The 27,823-nt window shown below is 39.3% G+C and overlaps 2 protein-coding genes across 11 annotated transcripts in view; one reads left to right on the forward strand and one right to left on the reverse strand.

Moving 5' to 3' along the window:
- Window positions 1-811: 811 nt before the first annotated feature.
- The window catches only part of xirp2a (xin actin binding repeat containing 2a), an 86,230-nt gene continuing 59,218 nt past the window's right edge, over window positions 812-27,823 (forward strand). Inside the window, exon 1 of one of the 2 annotated variants that reach the window (XM_085399514.1) lies at window positions 812-1,103. In XM_085399514.1, the coding sequence (XP_085255640.1) occupies window positions 903-1,103 (201 nt within the window). In that variant the 5' untranslated portion in view covers window positions 812-902. The remainder of the gene's footprint in view (window positions 1,104-27,823) is intronic. The other variant, XM_085399517.1, reaches the window with a different exon arrangement.
- LOC146642399 (uncharacterized) lies at window positions 19,540-26,447 on the reverse strand. 9 transcript variants are annotated; one of them, XM_085399533.1, is made up of 8 exons: window positions 26,252-26,447; window positions 24,120-24,362; window positions 23,286-23,875; window positions 22,812-22,991; window positions 22,303-22,443; window positions 21,981-22,035; window positions 21,668-21,821; window positions 19,540-20,576 (listed from the first exon to the last, which is right to left on the reverse strand). In XM_085399533.1, the coding sequence occupies exons 2-8, from the start codon at window positions 24,319-24,321 to the stop codon at window positions 20,429-20,431; spliced, it is 1,470 nt and encodes a 489-aa protein (XP_085255659.1). In that variant the 5' UTR covers window positions 24,322-24,362; window positions 26,252-26,447; the 3' UTR covers window positions 19,540-20,428. The 9 variants fall into 9 exon arrangements, with proteins under 9 accessions (XP_085255659.1, XP_085255655.1, XP_085255660.1 ...); XM_085399529.1 differs by having other exon boundaries at window positions 24,120-24,728; XM_085399534.1 differs by lacking the exon at window positions 26,252-26,447 and adding an exon at window positions 26,100-26,163.

A 27,823-nucleotide genomic window follows, 5' to 3' on the forward strand; every position in this document is an offset into this window, starting at 1 on the left:
AGCTTTTATTTTGGAGGAGTTTCTAAAATGCATTTGCAGCAGCTGCAAGTTTTGTGAAAACCCACAGTCAGTTTTCAGGTTTTCACAATCCCACTGCTTATATTTAATTAGTAGTCGTGCACAACTACAGAAATGAACAAGTGTAAGAGAAATTAAGTTGCTAAATGTGCACATGGATTTGTGCATTTTCACAGAAATTTCTAGCTGGACCTCCTTCTTGATGACAAAACGAACTTCATGGCGGATGGCAAATGTGAGTCCTGGAAAAGCACAGGTGTCATTTCTAACATTTACTGTGATAGCATCTAAAACACCAGAACACAGAAGCTGAAACAGCACAAATGGTTTAGCTTTACATCTTTGCCTTACACAAAAGTCTGTTTTATATGTACAATCAACACGAGTCAAATGATACATTTGCCATAAAATGTATCTAAATATAATGTAAATGTATTATTATGAATGTAATTAAGGAATCCTTAAGCTATTTGAACATTATTAACTATATATTTTAAGCTGTTAAAGAAGAAACTTAACAGAAGGTTAGGGTTCCCTGTCCCATTTCCCGCTTCTTTATTCTCAGGCAGACAGCTTCTCTTTTTTGTAAACATGTGACTTTACCTAGTCTTCTGTGAGCATGAGTGATTCGAGGGCAGAGGAGAAAGGAAAAACTTTCCCTGTAAACTTTTGCTATTCTCCTCCTCCTTCCTCGAGCCTCTTACTGTGCCTGCACAACCCAGAGCGCTCTCTAGACAGAGAAGGACTCGAGTAACATCTCATCTCTGTCCCTCATCCTCTCATACCCCCCTCGCTTCCTGACTCACCTGACACAATAGACTTCCCCTCAGTGCATCAACCTGAAGAGAAAAGAGGTAGTGGGGGTGTACGGTTTCTTTACAACAATGGAAATTCAATCAGGAAATAGAGAGGAGGTGGCGAGTGTGACCTCGGGCTCCGTTTCTCAGAGTCCCTCTGGGCTACAGGTAGAAGCATCAGATGATCCGGTGCTCAGAGAGGACCTACAGGCTAAGAGGATTGAGAGGTTTGACATCCCGCTCGATAGCCTGAAGAGGATGTTTGAGAAGCCTGCTGTAGGAAACACAGTAAGTACTTTGACTGTGAAGTTTTGTCTTTATATTGCAATGTGAACTGCACTTTTGTGAGCAGTGACATCCGTTTTTCTCCAGGGGAAATAAGTGGTATAGGTAACTTTTTGCTGAGTGTGTCAGGTAGATGGATGGCTTTAATGCAATGCGCATTTGAACAAATTGAAAAGCTCTTGCAACCTTCAGAAAAATGTAAAGTCAGTAGTGGTAACATGACTGTGAAGTCATGCTTCAGGCAAAAGCCATCAAGTTTATGTGGAGTGAAAGTGTACACTATGCAGATTTCACTGCTGCAGACTGTAGCTCTCTTTCTTTATGTACTGGCAGGAGCTGACCTTTACTGGTGACTTATTTTTGGATATAATGGGAAAGAAAACACACAGTGCTGTTTATCTCTCTATTTACTTTAGTACAGTTATCTTGCTGGCAGTTTGGAGTTTCCATCACTTTGTTGATTCTGGGGGAAAATGCTTCTAGGACACGTCTCCTTACCCAAGAGGAGGACGGCCTTCTCTCTCTAGCTTTGTTTTTCCATCCAAGCTGGCTTCTCTGAGGGGAAAATCTAAGTCTGTTGGAATTGAAGTGTTCCATTATGAGACAAGCTCCCATTTACCAAATGTCTGATGATGGGACAAAAAGGCCCAGATGACCTACTTTTTTGTTCCTAATGTGGTTTAGAGACCAATTCAAACCCCTTAAATTATTCCAAACGTATAAAATAAAAGGCAACAAAATCCAAAACAGTTGATGAATTATGGACCATGTATTTTTAAATATACAACGGTGCCGAGTGGTGGCAGAGATGCACTGATATTTGACACCCTGTTATTTAAGACCTATTTTGGGGGCTTTATGGTTAAGCAGGATTTTAAAAATAACCCTGTAATTGGTATGTCGGCTGCTGCTGGAAGCAGCGTGAAGCTTCTGTGTTAGACTGAGAAGAGAGAAAGAGAGGAGAGAGGTGGGTCCATCAGAATTCACACCTGGCCCCTGAGATGAAAACATTTTATGTCTGTGACTAATGAGGTACATCACTAAAGTCAAGATTTAACCATAGCATCTTCAGACGTTTTCTTTAGCTTTTAAGTTTATCTTTTAGTATACCCTATTTTTTTCTTAATCAGAGCGGTGTGGACTACACTTATCTGACCTCTAACAATCTCAGGAATTAACACCTACACTTTGGCTTTATTTTGGCTCTTGCATTTCAGTTTCCCATGTATAAAACTTTGTTATCTCACCATTAGGAAAATGGTGCTAGGCTTTGATACACAAAGAAATGTGGATACATGTGTTCTCAGTGTTATCAGTCAGTCTTGTAGTATTTGGCTTAGTAAAGCTGTTTCAGCAAAGAGTTTTTCTGTAACAAGGCGTTAAATGAGTCTTTGTAAGGTGAGAGAAGTGACTTGTAGTGGCAAACATGAAGAGACACATGCTTGCTCTTCTTTATCCATACGCATTACTGCTTCAGTTATGCTTATGTCTACCGTTAGCACATTTTACATCTGTAGCAGGATATTGTTTTTGTTAATAGCTACTAGCTAACAATAGCATTCAGCAGATAAAGAGAGAAGTATTTTTTCACTGTAGACCAAAGCAGAAGTCATTTTTAAACATAATCAATACAGTATCACAAAGCAGGAGGGGAAACTGTGATTTTCTTTTAAATTTACTGTCATTTTATTAACAAGCTTAAAACGTCAGTATTGTGTTCATGGCTTATTTTTCTGCTCAAAGAAAGAGTGTGACATAAATATTAATGTAATTTTATTAGACAATTAATATATACAAGTTTTCTAAAGCGAAACCTCAATTAGAGGTAGAACTGCAATACCAATCAACAGCCTTCCTAATTATTAACTGCTGCTTAAAAAATAAAAACATGTTAGGGTTTGTTATGACTTTTCTGTATGAAATTTCATATTTGGTTAAAATAATTACTTTCCTACATGACTGCAATATTAAATACTGGGTAAGTATGCTAATATTATTGCTAAATAATAATTGCTCCCGTTATTTTGTGCAGTAAAACTAAAATTAATGTCTATAATCACGCTGTAGACGCACCACACAAACTGAAATCAGCTGATTGTAGCACAACTGTAGAATTGATAGGCACGCAGACTAAAAAATTCCAAGGAATTATTGGAATTCTTAGTTTCTTCCCCACAAGAACCAGTTCTCAGTTGTCATCCCTAGATAAAAGAAAATAGTTTTTTTTAGGACAGAGTTTTGCATATTTTACTACTGTATTTACAGTCTACTTCCAGTAAAGACAGCTACCATAATGCTTCTGGGAAACAGTTACCTTTGTCTTTCTTTGTTTCTTAACTAATCAGGTTACCACCTTGCAAAATTTTCTATCAGACTCAAGTCTTCTAATTATGAGTTGGTTCTTTTTATATATATATATATATATATATATATATATATATATATATATATATATATATATATATATATATTCAAACATATTTCTCTCTTACGTGTGTCTCTCTAAGAAAACAAAAATGGATCAGTTATTTACATTCTTTTTAGGTAACAATCTGTACAGCTGGTCAAAAGTCTGGGTGTCATAAGCTGGCACTGCTACACATGCTGTATCTTGGCACTGTATCATGAGTGCTCATAATCTGCTCCGTAGAAAAAACAAACAAAAAAAAAAAACAAGCCTGTAGTCAGTGTCAGCGGAGCATATGGGCAGTATTCCCAGATTCCCAGAGAGAGTGAGGACTAGCTCTCTGCAACCGGCTGGCTATAAAACCTGACCTCATCTCCAGCTTATCTATATTGTAGTGCTTCATATTTGATGATGCACAGCATTTTTCTATCTGCGCTCCATTTCATTTATTTAAACAGCACAATGCCATTCGATGGTCAGCAAAAGCAATGTGTGATGGATTCCCGGGTGGTCGCTCAGCCGTGGCCAGAATCCACAGTGTTGGTGGGGAGAGAGGACTGAGAGGATTGTTCGCAACAATCGTGGATTTGAAATGATGTAAGGTTTTATTGTGCAAGGAGTATGTTTTTTTGCAGTTGTGTAGTATGCGTGGGATACTGGCTTGCGTTTACAACATCTGCCTGCCCTCCTGGTCATGACTGTGCACACAAGGAAGAATAAACACATGCTTTAAACAGATGTGGTGGTGCTGTGTCATGTTTAACTCTTTAAAGCTTGAATGGGCTTTGTATATATGCACAAATGTAGGCCACTGACCAGGACACTAGATGGTTAAAATGTATACACATGGCTTTCTGGCTTTCATGCCATGAGTTGGTGCTCATTCATGATGCGATGGCCGCTGTTTGCCAGTGGGTGGCAGTGTAACATCTGTTGGACTGAGGAGGTAAGCTGAGGTTCACAGCAGTCACAGTATAGGTCAAACTGTGTGCAAAGAAAGATAAATAATATGGTCTTAATCAGGAAGTTATCATGGTGAGACAATTGCTCATCACCTATGCTAATTACAGTTGATTCCTAATCCCAGAAGATGTCTTAAAATGGCCTTTTTATTTGTCTAAAGCTGTCAGATTATCAGGATTTACATAAACGGTGAAACATTTAATTCTGATGCATCTGGTGGATTTTAAACCCAACATAACAGAGTTTAAAAGGATTTCATACTATGGTATAATCCTGGTCACAGCTGGGTAACAGGATAACATGGTTAAAGATAGAGAGCCGTCTAAGCTTTTTTAGGCAGAGGTCTCATGGTGTCTAGTTTCTGGCTCAAACTGTGTCTACATAAATTCGGACAGCGGCACAAGAGGTCTGGAATGTTCCCCCAGTTTATTTTCATAACCTAAATCATCACTGTCACTGACTCACTCTCAGACATTTGGACTGATTCAAGCAATAGTTGGAAATATTTTCTCTAAAGCTTTCACGATATACTCTTGAGGAAAGACCTTTATTCAAAGAGTGTTTGATATGAAAGGCAGTAAAAGAAGCAATGCATTAGGCTTTTCATATAGTTCATTTGTGCTGCTTTTTTAAAGTCGTCTTTTGCCTGCTTTTAAGTGAGTGGGATTTTGCCACTCTGTCACACTTAGGAATCCCATTGTAAAGTGCCAGATGACATGCTGAAAGCTGAAAAATGAGACTGTCTTTTGCTTAATTGTGAACCATTTTCCACAAAATAAAAAGACGAGATCAATCAATATGCACCACCATACCTAAACGCACTTAATTAAATATTAAATAAACTAAGGGCCACAACATGTCCCTGCAAGAAATCAATCCAGACTTGATGAGGATGCTAGCGTCTTTATCAAGTGCATTGGGCTCGTAAAAATTCCATTAACACTTTACCAGGCATCTATTTTGTCTCTGATTCAAATCTTTTAATGGAGCTGGCATCACAGGCATGTGTGTGTGAGTTGCTAGTCTTGCTGCATGATGATGAAGGTTTGTTGCTTGTCTGCTTGGATGTGAGAATAGTCACACGCTACCAAACAGAAGCTCTAAATCGCTCTGCTTTATTTGACTCAAAGGAGTCTTTTTCCTAGCGTTGTTTGGTTTGTTTATGGAGTGTACAAGTATAAAATTTTCTGTTTATTTAAGTCTGTGGTTGTTAAGGTTGTTTCTATAGGTACTGTAATGTATCATATGTACATTTCCAATATATGATAATCAATTTCCATGTGTGGGAAATGAATGCATATCTCCAGTTCTCTGTTTTTTCCATACAGATTTCCGTGTGACTCACATGGTCTTTTTTTCTAAACCAGTATTATATGCACAGCCCCATAAAAGCATGTGTGATAAACAGTCCAAGACCTCAAGGCTCATTCTTTGAAAAATTCAGTGTGGCGTTGCAAGTGCACCACTGCACATACCCCAATCATTGTTGCCATAGCGAAACAAAAGAGGAAGTGCTCCTGAGATAAGGCGCACAATGCAAATTAGGTGGTTGTAAACCTGTTGACTAGAGCATTGAAAATGCAGAGAATAAAGAGGAGGTTACAGTTAAGCCATAGCTATGCTAACAGCTCTGTAAATCTATACTTAGTCACACGAAATCTTTGACTGGAAAATATAAACGACAAATATAATGGCAAACATGGCCATGCTTACAAGTAGTAGACGTTTATAGTCAGTATATCTTCTGTTAGTTTAAAGGGAAACAAAACTAAGATTTTTTTTACTTACTTTCAAAAAATATAAATCTGCACAAGTATGTATAACACGTAGGACACTCCATCTGTAGGACAACCTCAAAAAACCCAGGTTGTATTTGAGTTTTTCTTTTTCTTGCAGAGATGCTGATACTATTATATAATGCAACCTTTGTGCTATTATGTTTGTAAAGTGTTGATTGATGCATGTGAAAGAAACAGCTGGTTGTGGTAGTGACTGATTTCACAAGGGCAGAATTTCAGTTTAAATTCAAGGGGTTTAAATAATTTTTTTTAAAGACACTCTTCAGTTTTTAGAGAATAATTGGACAGTTGACTGGCAAATGGTTTGATGCCCAGGTGAGGCTCGTTCTCTCATTATTTCATGACAAATTAAGCAGATAAAGGATCTGGAATTTATTCCAAGTGTCAGACTTGTATTTGGTAGATGTTCATTTAAACTCTTAACATGAAAGGGAAGAAGTGGAAAAAATGCATCATTAGTCTTTACAACTGCAATAACCCTATCAGAAAAATAATATTATCTTTTTAAGTGGCCAAACAAATAATCTCTCAGCACTCAATCAAAAGGCTCAGAAGACTATCCCTACTACACACTACTAGAATGGCCAATAAGCACTAATTCAATTCAATTGTATTTATACAGTGCCAAATAACAACAGCAGTCACCTCAATGCACTTTATATTGTAAGGTAGACCCTACAATAATACGTACAGAGAAAAACCAACTATTATATGACCCCCTATGAGCAAGCACTTTGGCGACAGTGGGAAGGAAAAACTCCCTTTTAACAGGAAGAAACCTCCAGCAGCACCAGGCTCAGGGAGGGGTGGCCATCTGCCACGACCGGTTGGGGTGAGAGAAGAAAGACAGGATAAAAGACATGCTGTGGAAGAGAGACAGAGATTAATAACAAATAACATAAGAGTCCTTTTGAATTAGTGGTAACGAATGTACTGTACCTAACATTCTTATTTTGTTTACAGGAGTGATTCTGATAGACTGGCGAGATATTTTTTTTCTATTTTCATACAAAATCCAAATTCCACAGCGTATGGATATCATGTGGAAGAAGGAACAGATCTGTGGAGGAAAAACAAACAAAAACCCCTACTCACGGATGTAATTAAAATTACAGGGGGGCAAGGGGGTTTGCTGAAAAACAGAAGGTAATTTTGTCTGTAATTATTACTCCAGGAGGGATGAAAATTCCTTCCTTACACATAGTCTCTAGACTGGATTAAAATCACCAACCAAGGAAGGCAAAATTAAAATCAGCCCACCTACTGTTGAGAAAGCCCATATGCACGGAGCTTAGGTGACTCTTGTTTTAATATAGCAGTCAGTTTGCTCATCTACATGATCTTGTGTGACTCGCTCACATAATTATAGACTTAAATCCCCAAAATATGACCTAGGCATGTAGCCTATGTCATTTACATGGTTTAATTTATATTTGGGGGAGCCTGAAAACAGACACAGATCCCAAGCCTCTTTGGAAGTCGACATGTATAAATAGTAGTGCCTGGTTATGTTGGAATTGCTCAGTGAACATTTAGAGAGCCAGGCGCCTGATGAAAGAGACTGAAATATGATTTACATTCAGCGAGCATGGGGCCATATTGTGAAAGAGAGGACTGCGAGAGTGCATGGGAGGGGCAGGCAGAGGGTACGGAAGATGAAGATGGATAGGGAGCAATAAAGATTCAGAGGGAATCAGTGGGGGTGGGTGGGAGTTGAAAGAGATTTCAAATGAGTGAGTTCATATTTTAGCAGGTGAAGCAGAGTCTGATTAACAAATTATATTCATGTTTCAATAATGATTAGCTTCATCAGGGCCCACTTCAGGGGTGCACAATCACTGACATAACAAGGTTTTTTTTTTTTCATTTCCCTACATCTTTTTCTCTTTGGACACGAGCAGATGCTTGTCAGGTTTCAGCTCGAGTTAGAGAACACTGACATTCAGGGGAGAAAAGCCTTGATTGCAGAATAAAGATTTCTGCTGGCCAAGAGACAGAGAGACTAAATGGTGACTACATACTGTATGAATGCATACACAGCATGAGTGCACTCATGGCAGTGCTTTGCAGAGACTCTTGTTCTTGTTGTGCTTCTTTTAATGATCCTTTAGCTTAGCCTCTTTTGTAGAAAAGAATTGGTAACATACAAAGAACTACTTTATAGTTGCAAGTCATTTCCTGTTTAGTTTTGGTATCCGTGATGATGATATCTTTATACCCTGCCCTCATTAGTCTCACCTGTGTTCTGTGAGAAACACTTTTTTCCAATAAGTCCAACCATCATTTACTTTCTTTGTTTACTTGGCTTTCTTCTGTATGACCTTGTGGACCTTTGGAGTTACGCGTTTCACCTGTTCTTTGCTAGACTGACTCCCACTGCCTTCCTGCGTACGTACGACCTCTGCCTCTCTGAATTCAATTTGATTTAAGATTTACTTTTTACTTTTTTGAATTTATTTTTGAATTTTATTCTGCTCCCTGGTGTTGTGCTCTAGGGAGCAGAATATTTCTTTCGCTGTGGAATTATGAACACGCTGAAGTAAAACTGAGTGTTAAAATCACTGATAAATATTCACTGAAGCTTTTGTCTGCGTTTCTCATCCATGACTTTATAAAGGTTTTGTTTTTTTCCAGTTTTTCTTCATGGTGAACTCTGCTGTCTCTCCCTTTTTGTGTTTAAGATGACTTTTCAACCAATCACTGACACTATGATCTTTTTCAGAGAAATGGAAGAAAGTGAGTGTCTTGGCATCTGTGTAGGTTGAACCTCCACAATCTCGGTGTCACCCATAGTCAAAGACCTACAAACAAATATAGGAACATACATCTTATAATCACTTTTTAATGTGATTTACAGTTTTTCTCAGTCGCTTTGGTGCGTTCCTCAGAACACCATTAACATTTGCACAGCAGTTAGTGCATTTCCCAAAACAATTAGTGCAAACTGCAAAACCTAGTGGATAGCCTGCAAAAGCACGTCACATGCACAGAATTGATTATCCATACCTCAAAAGCAAGTATCCATGTCAATGAAACTGTCAGTGCCATCAAAATGAAAAGTCTTGACACCATCTTTATGAACAAGATAGTCAAATGGCATTGTCATGTTTCCACTATGACAGTTTATAATTCCAGTGTTTCCCATTGCAAAAACAATTGGTGACACCTGAAAATGCTGACGACAGCACTATGGCCTACCTGTACAGCCATCTGAAATGTGCAGTAAAGTCACTGTAGATGTTATGGGAGTCTTGGGAGTAACTGAGACACTGAATACGTACGTTTCACATTTCCATTGTGTAGAAGTGTTTGTAATCCTACAGAATTGTGCAAAAGAAAAATATGCTACAGTCACTTGTTCACTGTAGAATACATGTAAACATAAAATCACCCATTTGGTAGAGCTGTGCACTAATGTGAACAATAAACAGCACATGTAACAGTACAGTAAATCATGCTGGCACATCCAGACGTTCCTGTCTGTCTGGCCACATATTTTCATCTACATCACAACAGATGTTATCCCTCGCAAAGGAAAGTATCTCCTGGAGTGGCGAATCCATCCTCTGCAGGACCCTGCTGTGATGTCGTCACATGCTGCATCCATGGCTGCTAGCAGGGCCATTTGCTCATGTGGATGCCGGTCATAAACTTTCCACCTCCAGGCAGAGAAAAACTCCTCTATTGGATTAAGGAATGGGGAATATGGAGGGAGATATTCAACCAGAATTCTGTCATGTGCTGCAAACCACTCTCTGACCTGATGGGAGTGGTGAAAACGGACATTATCCCAGACAACAACATACTTGCTGAGTTGGCCTCCACCTCTCTCATTCTCAGGGACTAGGTCCCTGTAAAGAGTGTCTAAAAATGTCAGGAGATGTTGGGTATTGTATGGACCAAGAAGGGGGATATGGGTGAGGACGCCGTTGTCTGCACACATGGTAATATTCCCTCCGCGCTGACCAGGGACTTCAGTGGTTGCCCTCTGTCCAATGCGATTTCTTCCACGCCTTCTGCCTTTGGCCAGATTGAAACCTGCCTCATCAACATATATGAATGTGTGCAGTGTTTCCCTGGCTTCCAGCTCCAGTACACGCTTTAGAGAGAGACAGAAATGCAATGTCACAATATGCCTGTGTACAGTAACAAACAGTAATGCATGCATTTGGTAAAACACATTGTAGAGTATGTGCTGTGGAATTGCAAGTGTACTGCATGAAACTACGAAGTACTGTAAAACAGTTTGCAGTGCAGAACATAGAAGACTAGCTTTACCTGCACATACTGGTGACGGATCTCCTTCACCCTGTCACTGTTTCGTTCAAATGGCACTTTATACAATTGCTTCATGTGGATTTCATTTTTCTTGAGTACTCTGTCAATTGTTGAAATTGAAACAGATTCAATATTGCCAAATACCGTGTAATTCTCTATGACAGCGCTTTGTATTTCTCTCAGCTTTATTGCATTGTTTGGAATGACCATTGCACAAATGGCTTCTTCTTGCTGTGGGGTAAAAAGGGGCCCTCTTCCGCCTCCGCGAGGTTGTCTTACAATCCTATGTGGTGCAGAGTGAACTTTTTGTGAAATTGCAAATACAGTACAGTAACATGTGATGTGTCTGAGATGGCACAGTACAGTACAGTGTATTACTGTTTGCATACCTGTTTTCCCTATGGAATGTTTGAATGATTGAACTGACAGTAGTTCTTCCAATATTGGGTTGCACCCTTCGACCAGCCTCCTCCATGGTGAGGCCGTGATTGACAACATGGTCCACAATTGTAGCCCTTATTTCATTAGGAATCCGCCTATATCTGCCTCTTCTCCCTCTTCCCCTTCCCCTTCCTCCCCGCATCCTCACCCCTCTTCCACGGTGCTGACCTTCCATTTTGTGTCACAGAAGTGTAGAAATGGTACACACTAGCTCCTGCGCAGTTTATATATGCTTGCCAATTGGGGATTCACAGGATTCATCCATAATTGACAGTGAACAAGTTGTTTGTCATTGGTTACAACTAAACTTTCACACGCCTCCTCATGAGTGACAGCTGTAATTCACCTGAGATCAATTGTTCAATTTCGGAGACATTTCCAGGAACAATGATACAGAAAGGTATAGGATTTGCTTGACAGATGGCCAATATTTGGCATGTGATAACTAGTTCAACAATTTTGTGTGTGATGACTCAAGCAATGGATGTATGACTATTAGTTTTATTGGGAACGAGTATTCAGAATCCATAGGTATGATTACTTTTGACTGACATGACATAAGCAAATGGAAATGTCAGAAAGCAGCAGGGAAATGTATGGAAGCAACTGATTCATGTCCAAAATCATTTGCAGTTTGTTCAGAGAGAGGAGAAATTGCTACTATGATGTGCAAAAATGACTGAGTGTTGTGGAGGTTGAACTAATAGTTATGAGAATTTCAATTCTGATCTGAGAAACGCACCAAAGCGACTGAGAAAAACTGTAATGACCTATAACTGCCGGGTTACCTGTATTTATTCTTCTATAATGTATGTAAACATACAGATTTGTTTCCCAGCTAAGTCTCTGTGAGCCATAAGTCTTTTCTTATGGCTTCCATCCCACAGTGATACTAGCTAATAACTGTTGGAACTGGATGCTAAATTACCCACACCCTAATGTACAGCTAGCGGTTTGCATTGGGGGCAGCAGAGTGCAATTTGTCTGCAATTCAGATTTGTTTGTTGAAGCTTGGTGCCTACTCTTAGGACTTTCTCTGCCAGCAGCCAGGACATGTTAGCTCTAATCAGTCACATTAGTCCCCACAATTTTTTTGGAGCTTTTGTGTGTGTCTGTGTCTGTGTCCCAACCTCCGCCCCATTCCCCCAGGTATTGTTTTTGGAATTGACATCATTTCATTTAATTAAGATTTATTGGAAAGGGATAAGGAAGCAGGAGCCCTCAGAGCTAATCAGTGGGTTAGCTGTCAACCTAGTTTGGTGACTAAAAAGTAGTAATGAGTTGCACACAGTTTACATGCAATTCCCTGGAAACTCTGGCTTTTTCTTTTTAGATTGGCTTACACACTGACACGTGTAGAGCAGATCACCTACTAACCGGAATGCTGGTGGTTTGATCCCAGCCCTGCTCCAGTCTGCATGCCAAGTTGGGCAAGATATTAACCCCATGTTACTCTGATGCATCCATTGCAGTATGAATGCATGTGAATTAGAATGAGACATCTAATTCGATAGGAAGAACTTAGAAAAAAGCATAGATAAGGAAGTGCTGGTGTACAATGATGTTGTGTAAAGCTCTTTGAATGCTCAGATAGAGTAGAAAAGTGCTATATAAGAACCAGACCATTTACCATATAAATAAAGGTTAAGTAGATAAAAAGACATGTGACAGACCAGCTGTGGAAGTGACAAGCTAACAGTAAACAGCTCATAGCAAACTTGTGTCTACCACAGTATTTGAATCATGTAAATAAAACTTGAGTTACTCTTTTGTTCCACTTCCTGTTCCACACATTACCATTCCCAGGTTGTGACATACTAACACTAGATCATAAGTGCTTCTCAATGGATACCCTTTTGGCAGCAGCACAACAGAAAAGTATTGTCAGATGAGAAAATATAAAAACCCACCAAAGTCCACACTGGGCTGTGTGTGGGATGGCAGCACCAGACCTTCACCAAAAGACACAAGCTCAACACTGGTTTAAGTGGGCAGTTTTGGCTTATATTTTTAGTGGCTTTTTAGTTAGGGAATGGAAAATATCATGGTTTGAGATAAAAGAGAAATAAATCTTCATGTTAATTACATGTTCAAAGGAAAACCTCTTACATTGGCACCAGGAGTCAGGCAAACATTTCTACAGAGAATATTTGGCCAAGAGTCCCGCCCAAATGGCAGTTTGTAAAAAGCTGGGTGTGAGACTCGTTCCTATCAAATAAAAGTTCCAAGAGTTCCAAAACAATGTTTTTTGCAGGTGTTCCAAAGAGAGCTTATTATCTGTTGCTAGTAACTAACCATTGTCCTTGTGTGTTGTGGGTTTTTGCATCCACAACAAACAAAAAAATAACATTTTATGGTATTGAGTAACATACATTATAGACATGAAACTACCAACAATAAAAAAAAAATGGGGAAAAATCCGCAGTAACAATTAAATATACATAAGACGATACAAATTCAAATATGTTATGATAAAAAATTCGAAAAAAATTATGTGTATAATTCATTAAAAGGGCTTTAAATCTGATTTGCAGATCTTTGGCATTTAGTGTAAAATATTTCATCTCTGTGTAATTTAATTTCAGTTGGTAGTGTGTGCTCCATAGATGACAGGCGTTTATGGAGAATCCTAACTGGTAAAATTTGGATCTACAATGTACAGTCTCACAATATGCAACTTTATAGTTGCTATCCACCATTCTCCTAGTGTCTTATCTATTAAATTCAATTTCAGTTAAATTCAATTTTATTTATACACCGTCAAATCACAACAACAGTCGCCTCAAGGTGCTTTATATTCTAAGGTAGACCACCGATGAGCAAGCACTTTGGCAACAGTGGGAAGGAAAAACTCCCTTTTATATATCTTTTATAGATCTATCAAGAAAAAGGCCTTGTGGCTTGACTCTTTACATTACATTACATTTAAAAACAATTTCTTTTTAAAAAATGAATGAAAATCTATAATTTCATCAAAGAGGTTTTTTATTAATTTCCAAAGCTTTCCTGTTGTGTTGGAAAAATTAAGTTATTATTTCTTTGTCCCATTAATGTATATTAATGGGACAAAGAAATAATAACTTAATTTTTGGATCCACTTCTTAAAAGAACAAAGAAAAAGACTTTGTAGTAACCAGCAAATCATTTAACAACCCAGTGTTGTTTTTAATTTTTCTGTCAGTTTTGTGTCCAGTTCAAAATTTGTGCCGTTTGGTGACAGTTTAACTCTCTGAGTTGATTACCATATGCCACAAAGCTCAATGCAGCAGCCTGGGTTTGACCCAGGGACTTTGGCTGTTGTATTACAAATTGTCTTGTGAATGTACGGTCTGGCTAAATAAGCTAAGTTTACAAGCTAATGAACCTCAGCGGAGTCTCGCTCATTAGTTACACCCTTACTTTTACAATTTCATTGAACTTAATAGTTCATCTGTTCTCATATCATCATCTCAATGATCTCATCTGTTCTGTTGTGGTGGCTGTGGCTCAGGTGGTAGAGTAGGTCATCTACCCATTGGAAAGCTGGTGAATTGATCCCCAGCTGTAGCAATCTTTGCAGATACTGAACTGGCGCCCCTGATGCAGCCATTGAATTGTCTGTGAATGTTACATGAAAGTGACTGACACTTGTAGTAGAAAGGTTCTGTAGTACCAATCCAGTTAGTAATATCCACATTAATCTTACTGTAGTACTTAGAAAATAAGACAGAATGTGTCACAAAATATACAAAGTGATTATTCCAAAAAATGTCTCATCCTGTTTTTATCTTGCTGAGTGAAAAAAATAGAAGCTTAAAAGAATTTAAAAAAATAAATAATTTAAGAAGTTCTGCACATCAGGCAGACAGTGAGGAAGAAAATTTTGACAGGACCCGACCGCAAATACTGCAGAGGGAAAACTCTGACTTAATGTTGCATCATGTAGAATACCCCCCCCCCCCCCCCCCCCAAAAAAAAAAAAAAAACAACAACACAGGATGGGATGAAAACACACCACTGAAGTTTTGTGTCAAAATAACTTCCAGAGAGAAAAATGAAGCATATGCTGCAACCAGAGCAGCAATATAACTGAATGTGCCCTTTCCTCATATATCAAACCAGAAAGCTCCAATCTGAAAATACCAGCATGTTGCAGTCTGTTCTGTCATCATGAATGACGATCATTTGGTCCATGTTTTATTTATTACATGTCTGTGTATCCTTTCTTCTTTTTTACTGCATTATTTCCCCTGCCTGTCTCTCAAAATCTTTCAATTTTACAGTTGTCCACCTCTAGCGTTTCACTATGAGCAAGTCTGTGTGTTTGCCTTTTACTTAAGCTTTTTGGTCCCAGCTGGCCCTGGTGGAAAAACTTCAATCATTATTACAAACCAGACCCCTGTGGTCTCCTTCTCTGCCCCCTCCGTTCTCTTTTCTGTTGTTCATCCAATGTTTTTATGTTCCATGCGGTGCCATTCTCAGTCTATGATTTACTTTTTCACTCACTCTCTTCTGCCTTTTTTTGGTGCTCTTCTTCAGCCCTCCCTCCTCTCACTCTGTTTCTGGACCATGTCTGCTTTGTGCCCATTTTTGCCCATGAGTGCCTGAAATATTAATGTGGGTGGTTTTCACTGTGCCTCCCTTTCATCAGGATGAGGACAGTTATAGAGGATAGAAAATAAAATAAATTGTTTTCATACCTCTTGCAGATTGCAAAAGGGAACACTTATGACACCGAGACAAAAGCACTGGTGAAAAGAAAGCAGCAGTCAAAGAGAAGAGAAAGAAAGAAAGAGGGACTGATGGGAATGGTGTTCTTTAACTAAAAAGGAGAAAGCAATAGATGAAGGCCATCTGAAAATCAAAGGACAGGCATTATATCCCTAAAGGGACCAGTAATATCTCAGAAAGTCTACAAGATCTTCCTGCCATTTGTTTTTCTGTCTTCAAAACAATGTACAGCTGATTCAGGTACATCTTCTTTTTTTGGGGTGGGTTGGGGGGCATTTTAACTGACTTTATTGGATAGATACACCCCAAGTAGACAGGAAAGCAGAGGGGAAGTCATGCGGCAAAGGGCCACAGGTCAAACTTTGAACCTGGGCCGGCCACTTTCAGCTATGTGGCATATGGTCGCCTGCTCACCCGACTGAGCTAAGCCAGCGCGGCAGAGTCGGGTACATCTTAGATGAAGTGCAGCAAACGTCATTTGAAGACTCCATTGATGCTCCTTTGTTTTCATTGGAGACCAAATGAACAAGGACATCAGGCATTTTGAACATTTGTACAATTTCGATTTAAGAGGAGATTTCAAAACTAGTGTTTTCAAGGGAAGGAGTTGCCAGAGAAACACTTATGCAGACAAAGAATACACCTGCCTTCAAGTTATTAGAAAAACTTAATTATTATTTCGACTCATATTCGATACCTGACTCTGTCAATATAAAAATTGAACAAACCTGTTTATCAGGACTTTTCGAGAACATCATTTTATGAGATTGGAAGGATTCCAGTTAAAAATCATTTAGATGCTGATTGAACAATCAGTCTTAATCTTGTGTACAAGACATTTTGGTAAACGTGTATGTACCCACACATACTGCAGTCAGGTAATCAGTGTACATATTGGCTGGAAACATGCACACATACTTTCCTATTATTTAATCTATCAATGCTTTTAAGTAGTTCTCAAAAAAAGTCATGTTGGACTTATTTTAGGAGAAGTATGTCCTAAAATGTCTCAGCAACTGTTGATGTTCCATACATTTAATACACATGTCCTGATGGATATTTTGATCCTTTAAACATCAGCATGCTGACACACTAATTTTACAACACTGTACCTGTATGGCAAACACACATGAGTTTAATGTGTAGTTTCTTTAACAGATGGTATCATTTGTTTTGTTTGGCATCCTTTTGGATTCACTAACTAGATAATAATAAAGTTCAATCCAATCCCTGTCAGATCTGAGAACGGGGAACTCTGTGGCACTGTTGGCAACCTGTCTTGGCATGGAGCTGCTTTTTTGCATTTCTCACACTAATTGTCTCCATCTGCTGTCCCTTGGTACTATTTCCAGCTGCTGATGGCTAAGCATTGGAGGTTGTCTTTCACACAATCTTCCCACCTTTAGACAGTCTGTCTTAATCTTGGGAATTTCTTGAATTGGCTGCATAGGAATTGTTTTGAGATGCTGTTCTCATTTATCCTGGTTTTCTCTAGTTATCATCTCTTAGCATTTCTTCCTCTGGCCATAAATCTTGACTGGTAACATGCTGCTAAGATCTGCTATTCATGAGTGACGCTTTTTGTTTTGATGAACCATGGTGGCCCAGGGATCAGTGTGGAAAGTGACTTTGTACACTGCCAGGTTTTATGAAAGTTTCCTTTTTTAAAAATATTATTTTAGTATAGCTAAATTGAGTATTCAAATTTCTCTGGTCACTATCAATTTTCCTGACACTCAAGAATAAAAATGCTCTAAAAGATGCCTTCAGAAATTCGTATAGCCATCCTACAAGCTATTGAAACAGTGGAACATTTCTGTATGAACAAAATGAAAGAACAAAAAACAAAACACAAACTGCTTACCCATCAGAACTTCATCTTTCAGACTTTGAATTTGAGAAGTGTTGTCAATTACTTTGCTGAACACAAAGTCCTGGCAGTATACTCAACCTGCCCACTCTCTTCTGGCTCTTTTGAGCACAGTTGTTTTTCTTCGGCTTGATAAACATAATTAACAAAGCAATAGTGACGAACTTCTCTATAAGATGTGCTCAAAAAAATAAATTGTTGGAACCAAAAAGTCACATATACCCACATAAAGACGGTGTCAGTATGGATAGATAGATCATCAAAATATTCCATTTTAACACAGGGAACGGTTTATTTGTTTTTCAGACAATATCTCGCCTATTTAGTTGAATGCAGTTTTATTTCAGTATGACTTTGAGAGTTTAGGTGATTTGTTTCTTTTTTTAAGTTATATAAATTGCTTGTAACACCTTTTATCAATCACTTGTATTGACCCACTACTTGAAATCGTGTAGATCTGAAATCTGACTAGCTGATTGGGAGGAAGGTAAGATTTTCTCAGATATATACATGATACTTTTATGAGCATTTAAGCAAAGTAGGGTAGAATATCCCAAAACATCAGGTGAAAGTACAATTATTTGTTAAAAAAAAAAAAAATAAATAAATAAACATTCAAAGAGAGGGAAAGCAAAGTATGTAAAATATATTGTTGCCCTTTTAACATCCATCTGTCTCTTTTCTTAACCACCTGTCCAGTTCACGCTCATGGGGTATGGCTGGACCCTATCCCAGCTGTCATAGGGCAAAAGGCAGGGTACGCTCTAACTGGTCAGCAGTCTGTTGCAGAGCTGTGATCTGAAAATTGTTAAAACTGAAATTATATTATAATTTTAGTGTGTTAAACAATACAACAACTACAGAAACTATTTACTCGCAAAAGTCTCGAGTCACCCCTCATTTCTCTTGAAATGATTTTTTTTCATGAATCGTTAAAGCATAAATCTTCGTCGTCAAAATTAATGGAAGCAAGTATATAGGAAAATGTCAGATTTTGATCTATCATGCAACACCATCTAGAAAGCATCTGTTTGGCAGTTGCTATATTTTCCAGCATGCCAATGATTCCAAAAACGCTGCTAATGTAGTAATAGCATACCTGGATTTATAAAATCGCTCTAGAACGGTTTGCAGCCGAGTGTGAAGCGGTGAGAATGAGAATTAGCACCTCCAAAAGCGTGGAGTACGCACTCCGGGTCAGGGATGAGTTCCTGCCCCAAGTAGTGGAGTTCAAGTATCTCGGGGTCTCGTTCATGAGTGACGGGAGAAGAGATCGACAGAAGGATTGGTGCTGCTGCAGTGATGCGGTCGCTGTACCGGTCCATCGTGGTGAAGAGCAAGCGGAGTGTAAAAGCAAAGCTCTCATTTTATCGGTCAAGCTACGTCCCTACCCTCATCTATGGTCATGAGCTATGGGTAGTGACAGAAAGAATGAGATCACAGATACAATGGGCTTCCTCTAAATGGGCTTCCTCCAAAAGGTGGCTGGTTTTTTGATATGCCAGTTGATATGGTTCGGGCAACTGACAAGGATGCCTCCTGGGAGCCTCCTGCACTGTTAAAAAAAATTCCGTTATAAAACGGAAAAAGTGCTGGTAATTAATTACCAGCACTTTTTCCGTTATTGTACGGGCACTTCCGTAAACCTTAAAACGGATATTTCTGTAGATTTACCCGAGTTTTTCTGTACCATTGACGGACATTTCCGTCAAACCTAAAATGGAAAATTCCGTATTTTCCATAAATTTCGGCGTTATTGCACAGACAATTCCGTAAACCCTATAACAGATATTTCCGTAGATTTACCTGACTTTTTCTTTACCATTTACGGACAGTTCCATCAAACCTAAAATGGAATATTCCGTATTATTTAAGTACTCAATCCATACCATTTACGGACACTTCAGTCATCCTAAAATGTTTAATTCTGTACCATTCTCTATACCGTTTACCATCAATAAAGCACAAATGTAGAATCACAGCAATTATTTATTTCCTTTAACAGCTGCCAGTGCTTTAAAGTGATTTCACTTTTTGTGGTGAATGATTTGCAATATTTACACTACAACCATTAAAACATTCAGAACATCACTTTCACATTCAGAGAAATTTTACATACATAAACCAGCTGTTTTCTCAAAGAAGTACAGCCATGTCCTTTAACAGGGAGATGCCAAATCTAGCAACTTTTTAGCATCCACAGGCTGACAGGCATTAATAACAAATTGATTTGTTAAAGACAATGACAAAATAAGACAATAAAACTGCCAGCATTGCTGTTGCTGTCTCACCTGTCAGTGCAAAATGAGGAGCCCCCTCCAGGAGGATGCAGAAACCTACACCTCCAACTCCACATATCACACCGACAGGCAGAGCTCTGCAACCAGTGGCTGACCTTTCTACAAAAAACAAATAGAACATTAGAAGTATTACATTATACAACTTTTCTATAAAACATCAGTGCAGCAATAACAACCATGACCTTAGAAGGATGACTGTGCAACATGCCATAAAGAGATTTTTAAAACTCTTAAAACAACTTAAAACTAAAAAAAAATTAAAACTTACACCTCCAACTCCACAATGACAGGAAAAGCTTAACTGGAATGACAAATATCGCCCACCTTCCCTCCCCCTTAACATGGGGGATTTGAAACTGCAGCATGTGTGTTGTGGGCATCTAGTTAAAACATCTGAACTCACCTAATACTGTAAAAATCTGTATTTCTACTCCCAAGCCCCATGTTTTTGGATTTGCCTTTGTGTGTGTGTGTGTGTGTGTGTGTGTGTGTGTGTGTGTGTGTGTGTGTGTGTGTGTACATTCAGTCCAAAAAGGTATTTTCTGAGCTCTGAGAACAGCTCAAATGGCCCATTCAGATTCCTTCTGCTTGCATTCAAATTCCTTCAGCTGAGAAACCAGCTTGCACACCTGTGGAGGAATGAAGTGCCGTTTCTTCCCCTTCTTCTCTGCCTTGGAGCCTCGCTCAGGATTGACCCCAAAGAAAACTCTGAGGGAAAAAAAAAAAAACAATAGTGATATGCAGACAAAGTTTGCACATGTAGTGTGGCTTGACAGGAGTGGAGCAGTTCAATAAAATCCTACATTTGTTTTCTTCAATATGCCCCTATGTGTGAACCTCTCTATCATTCTAGTTGACCATCTGTCTAGAACCCAATGTTGTTGTGGTGCTGGTGCCAGTGGCTAAGCTCTCTTCCTTTGTCTTTTCAAGACACATGCATTCACACTGTGCATATACAGAAATGTTTGCAAGGGTGAGAAGTCTGCTTATCACCAACACATGACAGCATGCATCCTCAATGTGTATGCAGGGATATTATAAATGCACAGAACACAGAAGGGGATAGAAAACACAGTTGACATTGTCCTATCAAAAGGTGTAACAGCACATTTGAACACGGACTGTCCTGGGGGTTATTCAAACATGGAGTGGAGAAACTGTGACATTCAGTGCACGTTACACATCAGTACAAGTATTAACATTTGGGCATGAATCCACTATGTAGTATTTTTTAAATTAATATGTTTAGTCTTTCCTTCGGGGGGGGGGGGGTGTCCCTGGAACAACATATTTTGAGTTTGGGGTCTGCAGCCAAATAAATTTCAGTTTGTGTGTCTTTGACATGAAAAGGTTTGACCACCACTGACATAACCTGGTCTCAGGTGCTAATGGTTTTAAAGAGATAGCTCAAACGAATTTTGTGTCAACAAACCATTCTGAGAAAAATATGTTTTTGCTCCATTTCCCAACTGGAATCATGTTATGTTTGTTTTGTTATTGATTGACTTAGGACACTATTTAAAGCAAAAAGCATGTTACCTGCCCTTTAAAAAGATATGACACATTTATTCCAACAATAGTCTTCAACAGGGAGCTACAAAATCTCTGAACAAATCCATATTCAGGGGGATCATAAGCCAATAACAGCTGATCTAAAAGCTCACAGCATGTGACGACACATTTTGAGCTTGTACATCTCAGACAAACGGGTTTAGTGTAGATTGACAAAAAGCAGGTCAGGTGCAGAAAGGCACGGCAAAGTCACATTTACAAAGTATTTCCAAACAATGAGTGCTTACCTTTGCATGAATTCGAGAGTAAAAGCCATCTCCGGTGGGTATTGGACGTTGCAGACATAAAACATGGAGAAGACGTAGCTCAAGGCCGCAATGGGAGAGGTGATGTGGTCATTGACAAGTAACCCATCAACAGCAATCTTGAATTGCTGGTCACCTTAAACACAGATAAAAACCATGTACCATTTACAAAAAAAAAAAAATCCTATATTTTAAGGCAAGCAAAACATTTCTTTAATAAATATGACACAACAACAGCTTATAACAACAGCTAACAACAGCTTGCTGGGATACAAAAAAAGATTTAACTACAAACCTCTGATTAGGATGCATGGGGTCACTGGGAGTTCGACTTCAGGATCTGCAGAGATCTGTTTTGGTGACAGACATGATACATGAATTAATGTTTCCAGTACACACAAACCTGCTGGCAAATTGACTATCTGCTAGTGTCTTCATCAGACAGAGGTAGCCATTATGCAAAAACATTAATGTAAATAGTTTATAGATAGAGAGTTTATAGAGAATATCAGCAGCACAATTAGGGGAATCTATACTTCCTACTGTGGTTGGTTACTTGGTTCACCACTGGATGCAAATAATTATCTTGCACACAGTTTAAAATCTACAACATCTACCTCTTTTTTGTGGAAGAGTTTATAAGAGTCTTCCTTGAAGTATTTTGAAATGCCACAGATGAGCTGTATTGGACCTTCGCCCATCTTCATCCCTTTGGAGTCAAGGAAGTCATTGATCCCCTTTTCTTTTTTGGAAAGTTCCTGTTCAAGGTTCAAGGTGTTAATTTTGTACAAGTACATAAGATTAACACTCATTTTCGTTTGGAGCTATGGAGAGAATTTTGAAAAAAATAAAAATAAAAATGAATTATTTCATTTTCATTTGCAACCTGTTCTGTTTTGATCTCAAATGTCCTGCTTTTTTGGTTGTCACTTCCTGATTTTTGGTCTCAAATCTATTCCATTTGATTGTTCATCCAAGTTATTCTATTTGATTGGTTGCCAGTTTATCTTTTTTGGTCTCAACTCTCTTTTTGGGTACAAATCTTTTTCTGATTGATTAATAAAGACAAAATTCTCTCCATATGGAGCAGCACAGCACAATCATAATAATAACAATAACAACACACCTGTGCCAGCTTGTTTTGTACAGAGAAGCCAAGGAGTTTAGATGCATGATCAAACAGGTGAGGAACTTCAAACAGGAACGGCCACTCGTCCTTTACAACGGCAATAGTGGTATCATCATCGTTGAGGATTTCACGCTGAATGGGATATGTTTCAGTCATCAATTTTCGAACAGATGACTCCTAAAGATATGAGGCAGTTAGACAAACAGTCGAACAGTTAGTCAAACTAACCAATTAAAATAATAAAACAGGGTATCAATTTCAATTGACTATGGGCATAGTGATCTACAGACGATCTACAATTTCACAATGTGTCCTAAATTGTACTTGGACCCAGACCTTATCGCATTACTCCTGCTATATACTATTGCTGTGTGAATGGTTGTATGTCTAGATGGTGGACTGTAGGAACCGAATTGCCCTTCGAGGATTAATAAAGCTTTCTGTATCTGTAATGGATGATTGCAGACCCACCTGAAGATCCTGGGTTTGAAAGGCACGTTTCAACTCATCTCGTTTAGACAGCAGGTCTTCTCTACACACGGCCCCCTCAATGATTGGATCCCACGCCACACATCCATACAGATCTGAATTCCTGGGCCTTTTCTTTGTTGAATTTTCACCCCCTGCTTGCCTCTTCAGTGAGCTTTGTGGCCTCTTCATATTTTCAATTCTGTGTTCCAGCTGACGAAAGAGAGTTTCAGAACCATCTTTTGCAAAAGGTTTGTTTCCAAACGGCTCTGTCAGCTTGAAGGAGGCAGGATATTGTCCTACAATCATACTGGCGAGTTCCCTCAGCTTTTGTCTACCAGGTCTTCCTGGGTGTTTATGGAGGTAATCTTCAGCGACGATCCGAACCATCTCTCGTCTGTCTTTCCCCATTATGTACTTTTTTTCACGCAACTCATCCATGACTTTTGAGGGAAATTTGTGCCATGGTACAGAATATGCGTCTTGGGATGGGGAGTCGGCTGTCTCAGGTGGTGTTGAGGGCAGCTGAAACCTCTGTGGTTCAGGTGTTGATGAGGGGCCAGGCCGGGTGAACTGCGGTGGAGTTTGTGAATCTATGGATGACATGACAAACATCTCCATAAATTAAACACATCACAATTGTTGCAAATCAATTAATACATTGGTCCTCAATGTCCAGTTTGGGTCAACCAGGAATACAAATGGACCTAATTATGAAAACCAATTATAGAGTAATTATTGCCATGTACAGCTGATGGCAACTTTTTTTTTGCATTTTTGGAATAAACCTTTGTAGTTTCAGAAAACTTGCATTAAAACAGAGGGGCAAAAACTCACCTGCTTCCAATGCTTTGACAGCTCTGACGAATCTTTTGCACTGAATGAATGGCAGAGTGTCTTTAATGTCCTCCGGGTCCACAAGGCTCAGGTCATCTACAGAGAGAACTCCTAATTCCTCCAGTTTAGCCATGAGTGTATCCATCTGATCGCTACTGAGCGATGGCATTGCTTTCTTGACATAGTTTTTCACAAGTTCCATGTTGGTGTGTGTTTAAGAGGAATGAGCCACCGAGTACCTCTCTGGTAAGAATAAAGTGGATGATAATCATCAAGTTTGTTCAAATCATGGCAACTGAACAGGTCAGAAGCATTTTCATCAAGTTCATAGAGTCCAAGATCAGGTATCCAGCTGGCAGTTTTCCCTCAAAGCAAAAGTAGGACAGTAGTTTCATTTTTTACAAAAATGCTTGCTATTTGTCCTAACTGCAGTAGTCCTTTTGCGTAGCTCAGTAAGACCAGCATTCCATTTGCATATGTAGTGCCTTTAACCTGCACACTCTCTGTGACAACTGAGTTACTTGAGTTCAAATCAAATTCTCCAACCACTGTCTTTATGTTCTGGTCATAGAGCTCTGGATAGAACCGTGTTGAGTCTGAGACATGAACCTGGGAACGAAACAAGGTACCACAAGACTGATAAGCCTGAAGCAACTGGTGCCGTTCAGCCAGAGACTTGGTTACATTTATGAAGTTCTTACTTGCCCTAATGCACCTTTTAAAATAATAATGTAATGCCTTGTGCATAGGGCTCTGCTCGTATATACTATTCCCAAGAGATGTTACAGTCTCCCTTGGAACACCATACTGCCCCAGTTCACAGGCTAGTGCATCCACAGTATATTCCTGTTGAATATCACTTATAGTTCTCATTTCATTTGCTATTTCTGTTATTGTGGAGGCTGGAACCAAATATTTTGCCTGTAAACCCAAGTAAAACTGAGCAAGACTCTCTGTGAAGTTGTCTTTCACTTGATCACTGCAGAAATTATCACTTTGTTCTGCATCAATGTTAAAACTTTCAGGTTCTTCAGGTTCTACATGTGATCCTTCACCTTGGAAAGACCGTTCTGTTAGTTCACATATATGAACTGGGGCTATCTTGGTAACATCCCACCCTTTATGGTATCTGGAAATATGCGTTAGGGATGACTTTACATTGAATGTCTTAGAACATCCATCAAAGGGACACGTTACAGTCAAACCCTCATCTATGTGACCACTCAAATGACACTTTAAAGTTTTAAGATCATCATATTCACTGCTGCAAAAATTAAACAAGCACCTTAACTGTACAGACACATTACGGTTCCATGTTTGTGTGCTCCTTCTGTCTACATGAGCTCATGACATATGCACAGCAAGGCTACTGTATGTGTTAAACTTCCTTCTGCAATCCCTATGGCCACATAAAAAAGATACATTATTATTATTTCTGTGTGTTCGGCAGTGTTTCAAGTAATCAGTCGAAGACCGAGCGTTAAAGCCACAAATGTTACAAGTCAACATTTTTAAGAGATTGAATTTGCCAATTGACGGATAGCCAGAATCAGAACAGAATCAATATGAAAACAATAAATTTATATCAGCACAGTGAAGCATATTCACTTTTCAGGTACCTTCAAATAAGTAATCTGCGTTGGGCTGCATGGGCCACTCTCTTTGGGCTGCAATGTTTTCTGCAATGAAATCTGATTCTACTTAACTATCACCCCTTTTAATTATTACCATGTTCAGTTGCATGCTAACGTAACACAGCGAGCTATAACAATACACACATGTGGCTAATTTACACACACACACACACAAGCGCGCGCATCCAACTTATGGGCTAACGTTAACTTTAGTTGGGCAAACCACGCTTCAAAATAACGCAAAACCCACACATTCAAATGTTACCATGAAACACACACGGCTACCAACTGACTATCGAGACCAAATTTCATGTAAGAGGGAGGGAAAAAATGGTTTTTGATGTACTTACGAAGCGCAGGCGGCTGGCTAATGCTAACGCAGCTAGCAGCAAACGTCCACTCACATACACACCACTACCAACTGCCTATCGAGACCATTTAATGTACGAGGGGGAACAAGGTGGCACTCCATTCTGATTCTCATTCCACACAACCAACCTGTTTCCAACTTTCCTTGTGACTTGCAGAAATTTAGGTAGGCACTGACCGCACTGAAAGTAATGGCGTCGGAATATTCTGGCTGGGGGAGAAAATTCTGCCTTGCGCAACAGCAAACTTTCCGTATTTCGCAAAACGGAGCGAATCCGTAGCAAATCCACGGTAAAGGGACCCCTAAATTTACGGATTTTTTTAACAGTGTGGGTGAGGCATGCCCCACTGGGAGGAGGCCCCGGGGCCGACCCAGGACATGCTGGAGAGATTATATCTCTTGGCTGGCCTGGGAACACCTTGATGTTCCCAGGCCAGCCTGGAGGAGGTGGGTAGGTAGAGGAAGGCCTGGGCTTCTGTACTTGGGCTGCTGCCCCGCGACCTGGAGGGCAAGCGGAAGAAGATGGATGGATGGACAGATGGATTTATAAAATGCACAATGGAACATGATCAGCCTCGGATTGGCCTCACAAGAGCTTGGACATCAAACCCTGGCTAAGCAATGTGGGAAAACCTTGATGGGGAATGGAAGAAAAGGCATCCAAGATCCAAAGAAGAGTTCTGGGATGTCCTTCGGAAAGCTGCTAGAACTACTGTAGTCCTGAAGATTATTTATTTATAGATAGATAGATAGATAGATAGATAGATAGATAGATAGATAGATAGATAGATAGATAGATAGATAGATATCTTACCATATATGTTTATATGGAAAACATATATTCATAGCTGGTGCTTGGCTTGGGTTCTTTCCCACAAATGTCTAGTGGTGCCCGTTACTTCTTATCTGGGTCTGCTGCAACAACACACCAGGGAACAGCAGGCTTTACCCTTTTTTTACTGAATAGGCACTCTTTTTTAATTGCATAAAGTAAACTATAGCTCACTTTATTTTTTAACCTCACTGGCATAAAGGAATATCATCACCAATGTTTTCTAGTGTTTACTTCACTTGTGGTCCTGTTGACTTTGCTTGTGTGAACCAGCCATAAACTGTAACACAGCTAAAAATTGAACAAAATTAAACTGAAGACTGCACTTCAGCTGTAAGTTCCACACATTTCAGCAACTGCAAAACAACCCCCCAAATCCAGGCTTCAAAATATCCATTGAGACAGCTTTATAAAGCTTTTCCCTTAGAATTTGAAATGACTGCAACGACCTCTAGATCAATGCTTTTACTTGTTGGAGAAGCTCATGTATGTTTAGAAAAACACGTCCAAAGCAACTGATTGGCTTAGTCTTGACCAGTGATTTGTTTTCTGTTGTTGAGCCTTGTGAGTCATGTTTGAGAGCGGCCACTTGTATGTTATGCCAGCGAACCCATAAGGCAGCTTTCACGGCCAGAAACACTCAGTACGGAGCATTAGAGCAAGCGTGCATGTGGCTGAATGGTAGGTGTAAATACAGTGCACATGTCTTTGTGCACAGATTCACTCATGTGTGTACCATTTGCCGTCAAAGAAATCTTGTAATATAAATTGAAGTACCCAAACAGTGAGTCATGTGTGACTGGCTTGTTTTCTTGGCAGGCCCCTAAACCGACTCGCTATAAACCAGGCACAAGTACAGCACTTTGTA

Source organism: Rhamphochromis longiceps, linkage group LG23 (genome assembly GCF_057381845.1).
Source record: "Rhamphochromis longiceps isolate RC_006_pf linkage group LG23, R_longiceps_female_GT1.1, whole genome shotgun sequence".
Lineage (NCBI taxonomy): Eukaryota > Metazoa > Chordata > Actinopteri > Cichliformes > Cichlidae > Rhamphochromis > Rhamphochromis longiceps.